Source organism: Magnolia sinica, chromosome 8 (assembly GCF_029962835.1).
Source record: "Magnolia sinica isolate HGM2019 chromosome 8, MsV1, whole genome shotgun sequence".
Classification (NCBI taxonomy): domain Eukaryota; kingdom Viridiplantae; phylum Streptophyta; class Magnoliopsida; order Magnoliales; family Magnoliaceae; genus Magnolia; species Magnolia sinica.
Window position 1 is genome coordinate 11,138,535 of NC_080580.1, and position 11,322 is coordinate 11,149,856.

The 11,322-nt window shown below is 39.9% G+C and overlaps 1 protein-coding gene across 3 annotated transcripts; it reads left to right on the top strand.

The window, feature by feature from the left end:
- The first annotated feature begins 68 nt into the window (after positions 1-68).
- On the top strand, positions 69-9,914 carry LOC131252863 (abscisic acid 8'-hydroxylase 2-like). Of its 3 annotated transcripts, none has more exons than XM_058253616.1 (8): positions 69-459; positions 1,265-1,583; positions 2,704-2,853; positions 4,777-5,052; positions 6,633-6,725; positions 8,597-8,782; positions 8,877-8,995; positions 9,658-9,914. In XM_058253616.1, exons 1-8 carry the CDS (start codon positions 245-247, stop codon positions 9,773-9,775), a joined length of 1,476 nt encoding a protein of 491 aa, XP_058109599.1. In that variant the 5' UTR covers positions 69-244; the 3' UTR covers positions 9,776-9,914. The 3 variants fall into 3 exon arrangements, with proteins under 3 accessions (XP_058109599.1, XP_058109601.1, XP_058109600.1); XM_058253617.1 differs by having other exon boundaries at positions 73-459; positions 4,804-5,052; XM_058253618.1 differs by lacking the exon at positions 4,777-5,052.
- The last annotated feature ends 1,408 nt before the right edge of the window (positions 9,915-11,322 follow it).

The following is an 11,322-nucleotide window of genomic DNA, read 5'->3' on the forward strand; positions in this document are numbered from 1 at the left end:
TAGACCTTCGCTAAATATCTGTTCTTAAGCATCAATCCATAGTCCACCAATGGACGGTTTAGGATAGCCCAAACAAGAACATTTCTGGGTCTTGTTCCATTTACCATTTGCCACATTTTCAACGGTCTGGATTATCAAACCATTGACCCAACATGAACAAACGGTCTGGATCACCTTGCAACCTCTATTTGAATGAGACGCCAGCTCCCACGAGTTTCTCCAACGACACTTTTCTTCTCCCACCATGCAAGCCTTCAACCTCTCTCCTCCTCTCTCCTTTCTACTCCTTTGTATTCTCCTCTTCTTCTACTTCTTCCGGTTCAAGTGGACCGGCCGGTCCAACCCCAAGACCGGGCCCAAGAGGCTGCCACCCGGTTCGATGGGATGGCCGTACATAGGCGAGACACTCAAGCTCTACACACAAAACCCAAACACCTTCTTCTCAAATAAGCTAAAACGGTAAAGAGACATGGCCTCATGATAGAATTACAAAGACCCATTTGGAGAAAAACCGGTTTTCTAGTCCATTTTTAGATAGTTGATTTCTACACCCATACTTTTGATAGATGCACCCTTTTTTCTGGTGTGTTTGTGACAAAAGGGTGGGTGTAGAAGAGTTTTGGATATTGGAGGGCTGTGAAAATGTAATGCCTTTTCTTCTAAGTGGTATTTAGTACAAAACCTTTTTTTGGAAAAACCTTTTTTTTTTTAATACTAAAATCAGGAAATGTTGAGTTTCGGTTTTGGGAACTGAAGCTTGTAGTTTGCATGCATACTCCCCAATTTTCTACTTTCAAAGCTAGAAAAAGTAATGTATAGGTCCTATTCTATTACCAAAACTAGAAAGAACGTGTTTGCTATAAAAACGAGGGTGAAAATATCATTTCTGTTTTTTTTTTTTTTTGAAGTACTCTACTTATACTAGTTCATCTTTGTTTTCTATTTGACTTTTGATGATCTTGCCCAAACAATATGTCCACACGTGTGTATAAGAGAGATCCAATCCGTCCATCTGGCTTTTTACACTGTTTACATGCTCTTAGCTAAACATCACGCCATTTCGTTCATCAAACGAGCCACAATGTTAGAAACAAAAGGATGGCTTAAAAAATGGCCAGCTCTTTCTAGCCATCCATCTGTTTCATAAACTGTAACTCAACCTATCAATAGAATGGCTTGGTCAAGGCATCTGCATTGTGGGACCCATTAGATCGAGGGCTTGGATCTTGCACATATGGTGTTTGATTGGAATTTCTTCTTGTAGGTATGGTGATATATTCAAAACCCATATATTGGGGTGTCCCTGCATCATGATTTCAAGCCCAGAAGCAGCGAAAATCGTGCTGGTGAGCCGGGCCCACTTGTTCAAGCCCACATACCCATCAAGCAAGGAGAAGATGATTGGACCACAAGCCATTTTCTTCCAGCAAGGTGACTATCATTCAAGGCTCAAGAAGCTGGTTCAAGCCTCTTTTCTCCCTTCTTCAATCAGGGGAAGTGTCTCTGATATTGAGACCCTTGTTCTCAAATTCCTCCCTTCGTGGGAGAATAACACCATCAACACTCTCCATGAAATGAAAAGGGTATGCTTGTCTTAAAATTCTATTTGCCAATTCATGTTTTTTTTTTTTTACAATCCAGACCGTTCATCTCTTCAATAGGAGGATCTTGACCGTCCAATCTAATCCATTGAATTTGGATGGTTAGGATCATTTGATCAACTTTCTTTTTCTCCCTACTTTCGATCCACTATGAGACCCTTAATTTGGATGGGCTAGATTCCCTGCATGTGCCCCACATGTACGGAGATGAGTTTGCTACCATTTAAAAATAGAGATGAAACACCCAGTCTCATACATGTACGACAACTGGACCACCTAAATTGTGAATCCCGATGTAGATTTGCGTAGATTGCCCAACATGTGCCCCCCACGTGTACGGGGATGAGTTTGCTACCATTTAAAATAGCCATGAACTCTCCTGTGTCATACATGTACGACAATAGTTACCACCTAAAGATAGATCATGGCCTCAAAATCTCGTCGATCTGGCGATCTTGATCATGCTATTGATGGTTAGGATCATTCTGTCAATCGTTTTCTCTCTCCGTTGAACCACAAACCCATGATTTGGACGGTCTATCTTTCCCTACATATGCCGCACATATAGGGATAAATTTACTACCATTTAAAAATTGTAATGAAGTGGCATACAGGTATATGTACAATCCGGACCACCTAAATTGTCAACCCCATTCTAGGTGGAGTATCGTCTGAAAACCTCATCCATCAGGCGGTCTTATCCATCCTATTTAAACAATTGAATCTGGATGGTTAGGATCATTCAATCTCCCTACGTTGGATCCACAATGGGACCCATGATTTGGATGGCCTAGATTGCCCTACATATGTGACACATGTATAGGGATGAGTTTGCTACCATTGAAAAAAATCACAATGACAACATGCATGTGGACTATCCGGACCACCTAAACTGTGAGCCCTATTGTAGATGGAGCATGCCTGAAAATCTCATGGATCCTACAATCTTGACCATCCAATCTAATCCATTCAATTTGGATGGTTAGGATCACTTCATCAACTTCATTTTCTCCCTCCCTACGATTAGATCCACAAGACCCATGATTTGGATGGCCTAGATGGCCCCACTTATGTCCCACAATTGAACAATCTGTTGTTTCAGTTTGCTTTCGACGTGGCAATGCTTTCCGTCTTCGGCCCGAATGCGGATTTAGAGACAGATGGGATTAAGGAGTTGTATCGTTGCTTAGAGAGAGGTTACAATTCAATGCCATTGAATCTCCCGGGAACTTCCTTTCACAAAGCAATGAAGGTAATGAAAATCTCCTTATCCATAACTGGTCTTTGAAATGTTGCTTGCTGGAAATTGAATATTACATTACCAGCGATTTTTGGCCGTCGAAAATTTTTGGTGGTCCAAAAGGAAATGCTTGTATTAATCATTGGCTATTTGGGAAGCTGGAAATGATTGAAAATGAAATTGATTTTCATTGATACGGTGTTTCCTAACATTTTTATTATAAAAAAGAGCTGTGCAATTGGATTGCCATTATGATATTTTTTTATATTAAAAAGCTAATTCGTGGGCACTTTCTTTATGTATAAGAGGCTAGTAAATACTGAAAGAACTATCTAAGATGGCAAAGGAAAATTAAATTGACTTTCATAAAAATTTAGCTACAAAAAAAAATTATAGATATTTTGGATCCTTTTCCATAGTCAAAGACGTGAAAAAATGAAATTTCTTAGTCTTGTACTTTTGTATATTTTTCATGTAGGGTCTAGAAAATGGGGATTGATGATGGTGTTATGTCTTAGACATCTTTACAACAAAAACAGCAGGTGTCATGGCCGGATAACGACCTGCTACGATGATGACCCCCTTTCGAGACGAAAAAGGGCAGGTGCAGCTAATTAATTCTCTTAATAAAATTGTATCATGACCTGATAACGACCTACTACAATAATGTCCGAGATGAAAAAGAGCAGGCATAAAAAATGAAAAATATAGGCCTTTAGATAAAGAGTAATTACTTCTATTATTATATAATAATTTTTTTATCTTTATTATTGAAAATAAAATTTTAACTCAAATGAAATAAAAATCTCAAATTTATTAGATAATAGTTATTTTATTTTTAAGTTTTTAATATTTTATTTAAAAAAAATAGAGTTAATAACCATGTTGTCCTTATAATCGCAGCTAGAACACATTATGTCAATTGCTATTGATATCATTACTCAGCCATCCATATTGTTGTGCCATGTGACCTGCTATCAAATGATCTAGCCGTATATTTTGTCGCCACCATAATTGATGGGCCACCATCCAAACAATACTGTTTGTGCAATCCTCAGTGTCCAGCCATTGCCATCAAAGCTGTCAAGGGTCCATTCAACATGGAAATCCCATTGGTTGAGTTAGTAATATTATCCCATCAGATTGATTTATGTATTCTAGTCCATGTACATTTGGGTCCCACGTACAGATGGACTGGCATGATCGCTTAACCAATTAGAATATGGGTCCCCTATCTGTAAGCAAATCGATGCACTGCCTGCCCCAACTTTCTCATGTTTATTCCCTTGAAAACTCTTCACTCGATTGGAAAACTAGTTGAGCTGAGTGGAGTCGAAACCTCAGTTGAGATTCTTGAAAACTGGTGTGATTTTATTTTTTTTTTCCTTTCAGTAATGTATATGTGTGTGTACAGGAATGCTCACATGTGGGCCTTCTTATGTGAACACCCATGTGCACCTTTGCACACATATCATGGGCCCTTTGCACACATATCATGGGCACAAAATCTGAATGGTCCATGTGATGAGGCACCCCTTGAAACCTCACTAACCCAACTTTCAGCCTGATACAAAACTCTAGTGGGCCATGGCAAAAGGAAATAGTTTCCTCCCTTGATTTGCATTTCTCTTATAGCCCACTAAAATTTTGGATCTGCCTCATCACGTGGACCGTTCAAATTTTGTGCCCATAATACATGTGCAAAGGTGTGTGCGAGTGCTCACGTAAGGTGTGAAGGTGACACACACACACACACACACACACACACACACACACACACATAAAGAACAATGAATTTTACCAAGTCGAGTTGATTTTTATTAGTGTCTTCGGCGAGTTTTGCCTATGTTTTTTAGTTGAGTGGACTCAGATTGTCTTAACCAGGGCTAAAATGTCATGGTAGGTATCCATATAAAGATGGTCTTCACCTATTAGATACTTGGGTTTTGCATTGAAATGCAGGCAAGGAAGCTTCTCCAAGAGATGCTGAGGACATTGATAGAGAAAAGAAGGGAAGAGAAGAAGGAAAGTGGTGGACTGTTAGGTGTATTTTTGGGGTCTAAATATCAAAAGCTTCTTGAACTGAATGACACCCAGGTTGCAGATAATATCATTGGAGTGATCTTTGCTGCTCATGACACAACTGCAAGTGTACTCACATGGATTTTGAAGTATTTGAGCGATAATAGAGATTTATTAGACTCTGTTACGGTACACTTCTACACGCTAGAAGCTCTATTATGTTTTTCATGGACTTTTATGGTTCTTTTCTTTCTTTCTTTTTTTTTTTTTTTTTCTTTCTTTTTTGTTTTTTGAGATAATTAAGGGTGTGTTTGGATGCCACTTAAAATATGTTTTAACGCCTTTTCGTACTAATTGATAGAATTAAATATGAGATTGTGGCCCACTCAAGTATCCATCAACAGGCCTGAATTCACCCATCTTTGTTTTTTGTGACGGCCGTCAAGCAAAGCCTAATTAGCCCCTTTTTTTGAAAAGGAGGGGCGTCAGGCTTACAAATATCGTGGAAAATGAAAAATGAGTGGCATCCAAACACATCCTAAAATATTAGATTTTGATTACCAACCTAGCTATTCAATCCAATACTTCCTTAAGTCAACTTGGATGGGCCCACAAAAGATTCCCTTGAATAATTGCTTGGTTGCAAAGAAAATAGAAGACAACTGGCAGGGCTGTCAATGTGTACCCCAACCTGTAGATACCTCAGGTACCCAACACGTTTTTATTGAGTACATGGGTCCAAATTTGGACCCGTCAAGTAATCGAGTTGGGTTTGGATCTCAGCTTTTGAGGCCTGGCTAAATTCGGGTCCAGTCATGTCCAAATAGAGCCTATCAACTAGGATCAGGTTAAAATTAGGCTGAGCGGCTGAAGTCGAGTCCAGGGAGATACGCTCTCTTAAGAACAAGTTCTCACGAGAACTCGTGAAAACTTTCTGAGAAGTTATCTCACATTATATGTATATACAATCTTAGGCTAAACAGGCTCTTCATATGACTTAAATATAAAGTGTTGGGTAAAAACTCATATTGTTTTCTAATTTAAGTAAACCCAGGTAAAAATTAAGGGTGGAAAATTTCTCTCACTTTACTATGACCCATCAGAATTTAGGATTAGACCAACTTTTGGGTCTTAAGAATTTCATGATGTGACTTATCCAGTCGACTGTTTAAATTTTGTGCGCACATCACATGAGATGAGTTCTCAAAAAGTTTTCACGAGTTTTCATGAGAATCAATTCTCAATTCCTAAAGCAGCAGTTCTACACACACACACATATGAAAGAGAGTTTATTCTAGTCGAATGAGTTCTCCAAAAACAGGCATGTAAAGGAGCTCATAATATTAAAAACATCATCAAAGTGTTTCTTTGTAATTATAATTGATTCATGCTAAGACTTAATCAATAGACCTTTTGAGTTGATGATCAAAACTATTATATACAATTCATCTAATCAAATTTGAAACTAGTTGACTCAGCCAGATTTTGAGACTAGTTGTACGGAAACTCGGTTCTGGGGCTGACTCAGTCCTGGCTGAGAAAGACTTGTAGAGTCAACTCACTAACTTGGTTGACTTGACACGACTTGAACTGAGCCACTCAGCTTTCCAATCTTTTTTATTTTTATTTCTACAAAATTTAGAAAGAAGAGCAGTATTCTAGCTGACCACATGAACATTGGCTAGGGTCGAGTTAACCCGACCCGAGTCTAGTTTTCGGTTCTTTGAACTATGATTTCTGTTTAATGCCTAGAATTTCAACTAACGCAGAAAGAACATGAGGACATTCAACTGGGAAAAATCAAAGAAAAGCGTGGACGACTGACATGGGACGACACGAGAAAAATGACATTGACTAATCGGGTACTGATATCACAACCCCTTAAAATGAGTAAATTGATATTTACACTCTTATATTTGATGCAGGCAGGTTTTCTTAACTTTTCCTTCTGTTTTTTGGGGCTCCAGCCATATATATGATATTAAAATGGTTAGTACAGTTTTCCAGACCGTTAAAATTGTTGAATCTATAATGGATGGAGCATCAACAAATCGGATGGCTGAGATTGCTCAATCCCTCTGATTGAGCAATTTGGATGGTAGCAATTTGGATGGTATGGATAGCCGTCCACGTCAAGGAAAATGAGTCACCACAATTTTAAATACAAAAATGGAAAAAACGATGGAGTTGATTGTTTTTCTTGCTTCCATAAAAGACATGCATTTTTTTGTCGTTTTCTCAGTTTCGCATGCAAACGTAGAAAACTACAAAGCAGATCTGGATGTTTTAGATTTCGGAAGAAGAGCGCTGGAATGCGCACACGCGTGTACGAATTAGATCATGTCCACGTCACCATATGTGCTGGCATGGAAAATGAACACAGAATCTAATCCTTCCATCAAGCACATCGCATTACGTGGATGTTGTGGCCCAATAATCAAGAAGCTGGATTGCCTACAACTGGTATATTATCCAATGAAAAATGGTGTCCAATGAAAAAATTAAAAAACATAATTTGCTGGGCTACGTCTAAAAGCATACATAAAAGTCTAAATGGACGGCTAGGATATCGCACCTGCCTGCCATGTTAGCACATGTGGATAGTATAGCCTTGTACATGCTTCTGGGTTCAGCAAACCTCGTGGAGAGCAGCAGTATTATTATCCCCGTTGCTGGATAGGGTACGGATTGCAGTCTTTTTCATATACCCAGGCCATTTATATTGTGGGCCTCGCTGCCTGGATGGTACACGGATTGCCCACTGACGCTGTCAGTAGCTACTAGCTACTGGACGGTGGTCCGTGGCCCTGCCATGATGTGTGTAATTTATCCATTCCGTCCATCTATTTTTTCAGATCATTTTAAGGGATAAGACCAAAAATGAAGTAGAAAAAAATCTCACGTGTACCACATCACAGAAAACAGTAATAATCGAACGCTCCACCATTAAAAGATTTTCGAGGGCCACGAGAGTTTTGCATGAAGCTGATATTTTTTTCCCCCTTCATCCAGGTCTGTGTGACCTAATCAACAGGTTGGATGACATATAAACATTACGAAGATTTTAATGATGAGCGTTCAACCACCATTGTTTTCTTGTGGTGTGGTCCACTTAATATTTGGATATGCATAATTTTTTGTCTCGTGGGCAATGTCCAGTAGCCACCTCGATACTGGCAGCGTTAGTAGGCAATCCGCGTCCGGATGGATGGGAGATAGAAAAAAAAAAAAAAAAAATCTTATATCGAATGTCCGAGGGTTATACAAACCGTCCATCAACAAATGAAAGTGTTCAAATGAAAAATGTGCCGAAATATTTTAATCAAAGAGTTTTTAATGTTTTCCTACACCAGTCGAAGGTGAGTCCCATCGTATGAACGGTTTGGATCATTAAATAAAATCACAAATCGATGTATCCTATGAATTCTAGCAAACCTCTGAAGTTTGGAAAACCCACACTCCTTTCACATGCAATATAAGCATGTCCATATGGCACATGTAAGATTCGTGCATCCCATCAGGTTGATTCAAATCCGGCCATTAACGACTCACGTGGGCTGAAGTGTATAAAACAAATGTAAGGTTAGAAAGTGTCCAGAAGACCTAGAGAGTGGGGCCCACCTGATAGAAAGCTCGGATCTGATCTCTCACGCGTGTGTCATATTGGCATGTGTTAGTGAGTTGAGAGTGAGGGAGAAGGAAAGAAAAATGAAAGTTGGTGATGGGAATGCAGGTGATACAAGAGACATTGAGAGCGGCAAGCGTTTTGTCATTCACGTTCAGAGAAGCAGTTGAAGACGTGGAGTTGCAAGGCTACGTCATACCCAGAGGCTGGAAGGTTCTTCCCCTCTTCAGAACCATCCATCACTCTCCTTCTTTCTTCCCCCATCCCGAAAAGTTCGACCCTTCAAGATTCGAGGTGGCCTCTCTCTCTCTCTCTCTCTCTCTCTCTCTCTCTCTCTCTCTCTCTCTCTCTCTCTCTCTCTCTTCATGGGGCTTTTGATGGTGTACAGGTAGCACCAAGACCCAACACGTTCATGCCATTCGGCAATGGGGTGCACTCATGCCCAGGCAGCGAGCTAGCCAAGCTCGAGATGCTCGTTCTTCTCCACCACCTCACTACCAAATACAGGTCTCTCTCTCTCTCTCTCTCTCTCTCTCTCTCTCTCTCTCTCTCTCTCTCTCAGTGTAGCTCACCTGATGAAAGCTTAGATCTTACACACATGTTACATTTTGACGCATGTGGCATCCTTCGGATGCACGTGGAAAAATGTAAAACTAAAATCACTACTTAAACCTCTAAGTTCACACCGTCTGACTTGCCTATATTTTGGGTCAGGCTCATTCAAGGACTGTCCATTCCTCCTACTGAGGCCCACAACATGAACGGGTTGGATTGAATAAAAATACCATAATGGACCCCAAAAATATAATCTGTGTTTGGTACTCCCTCCCCATTCTTCCCTTTGCAAAGGCCCATCAAGTAGTAGATCTTGTTTATTTGTTTTCCCTCCGGCTTATCATCAAGAGGCTCACCTGATGGATGGTAGAGATGATTCTTTCCACTGAGATTCGATGAAAAATATACAATTATGAAAAATGTAAAACGGTGGTCTGCAGGAGCGCGGAAAATATTCACTAATACCATAGCCATCATCTTAAGAACATTTCCTCATTTCATTTCCACCCAAGTGGGATTGTTTACTAATTAAACCCATGATTAGATTATTTACAAGAAGATTGTTGTATACTGTTTTATATGTTTCCCTCTTTCTATATGGATCTTTCTCTCAGGTGGGAGGTTGTTGGTGATGAGGATGGAATCCAGTATGGTCCTTTTCCGGTTCCCAAACATGGCCTGCCTATAAGGGTAACCACAAGGAAGATGGACGGTATCAAATCAAAGATCTGAGTCTTTTTTTTTTTCTTTTTTTTAAATAATCACATGAAGCTATTTCTTAGATGGAGGATGGATATTCCATGGGCCACAGGAAAACCAACATGGCCCCATGAGTTTTTTCGTCCCAAGAAGCTTCATATATATTGTGATTTTCTTGTGTCCATGTGTGTATGTTACCATGAAAAGAAAGAAACCAAAAAAAAAAAAAACAACATATATATCTATTTTTGTATTTGCATGCGATTGGAAAGGGGCGAAAAGATAAAAGCTTCCTGCTTCTCTCTCTCTCTCTCTCTCTCTCTCTCTCTCTATATATATATATATATATATATATATATATATTGGTGTGGGCCCCATCATGATGTGTGTTACAGTGCATTTGATGGGTCCCATTTAGGTTATGGGATATCCTAAAAATCTGGATCATACCACCTAAAACCATGTGAAGACATGCCTAAAACATATAAAATTCACTTGCTGGGGCACACCTGAGTTTTGGATGTAGCTGAAACTTGGTCTAACCCCTCATCCAAGTGGGACACACACAATGGATGGGCTGGATTTGTGAACCACATCTCGGTGGGCCTAATAAATGATTATGAATGTTTTAATGGGAGGGCAACTCCTCTCAATTGTTGTATCTTGTGTAGCCCACCCAAGTCATGGATTGACTTGATTTTTAAGACCGTAGCCCACCATTGAATGATGTATCTGACTGATGGAATAGATATTCAACACACATCACAGTGGCGCCACACAACTCACCTCATCGGAAGTTTCCATAAGGTGGATCTCTTGGTACCATTTCCCGTGTGTGTGTGTCTATATATATATATATATATGTGGGAAATGGTACTATGAGGTTGTGGGAACTTCCCATGAGGTTGAGCAGTGTGGGCCCCACCATGAGGTGTGTCAAACACCAACACCATTGGCCCAATGGATCCCCTTTAGGTTATGGGATATCCCAAAAATCAACTGTATACGCGCTTAGGTGGGTCATACCATCTAAAACCATGTGAAGACATGCCTTAAACATATAAAAGCAGTTAGTGGGGCCCAATTGTGTTTTGGATGAAGCTAAAACTTGGTCTGACCCTCATCCAACTGTGACACACACAATGGATGGTAGGATTTGTGAAAAACATCTTAGTTGGCCCAATAAATGATTATGAAGTTTCAATGGGAGCTAACCCCTCTCAACTGTTGTATGTGGTGTGGCCCACTCACGTCATAGATTGTCTTGATTTTTAAGCTCATGGCCCACCATGGAATGGTGCATCTGGTTGATGTTCAACGCACATCACGTGGGGCCCACATTGCTCGACCTCATGGGAAGTTCCCATGAGGTCAACCTCATATATAGTACAATTTCCATATATATATATATATATATATATATAAAAGTCAAGAGTTTCAAAGGAAGGAAGTGGCTTGGCCTATGTTCCACACACCACCGACCTGGCTAGTGTGGGTACATGTCATGCGAAGACAAGTGCTAATGCTCCTCGAGCTTTAGTTGTACTGTGAACGCAAGAAATCAGTGATCACGCTGATTT

Coding starts and splice junctions, on each gene's coding strand:
- LOC131252863 (XM_058253616.1), top strand. CDS start 245: ATGCAAGCCTTCAACCTCTCTCCTCCTCTCTCCTTTCTACTCCTTTGT. Junction 1,584..2,703: donor CTCTCCATGAAATGAAAAGG/GTATGCTTGTCT, acceptor CTGTTGTTTCAG/TTTGCTTTCGACGTGGCAAT. Junction 2,854..4,776: donor CCTTTCACAAAGCAATGAAG/GTAATGAAAATC, acceptor TTCACCTATTAG/ATACTTGGGTTTTGCATTGA.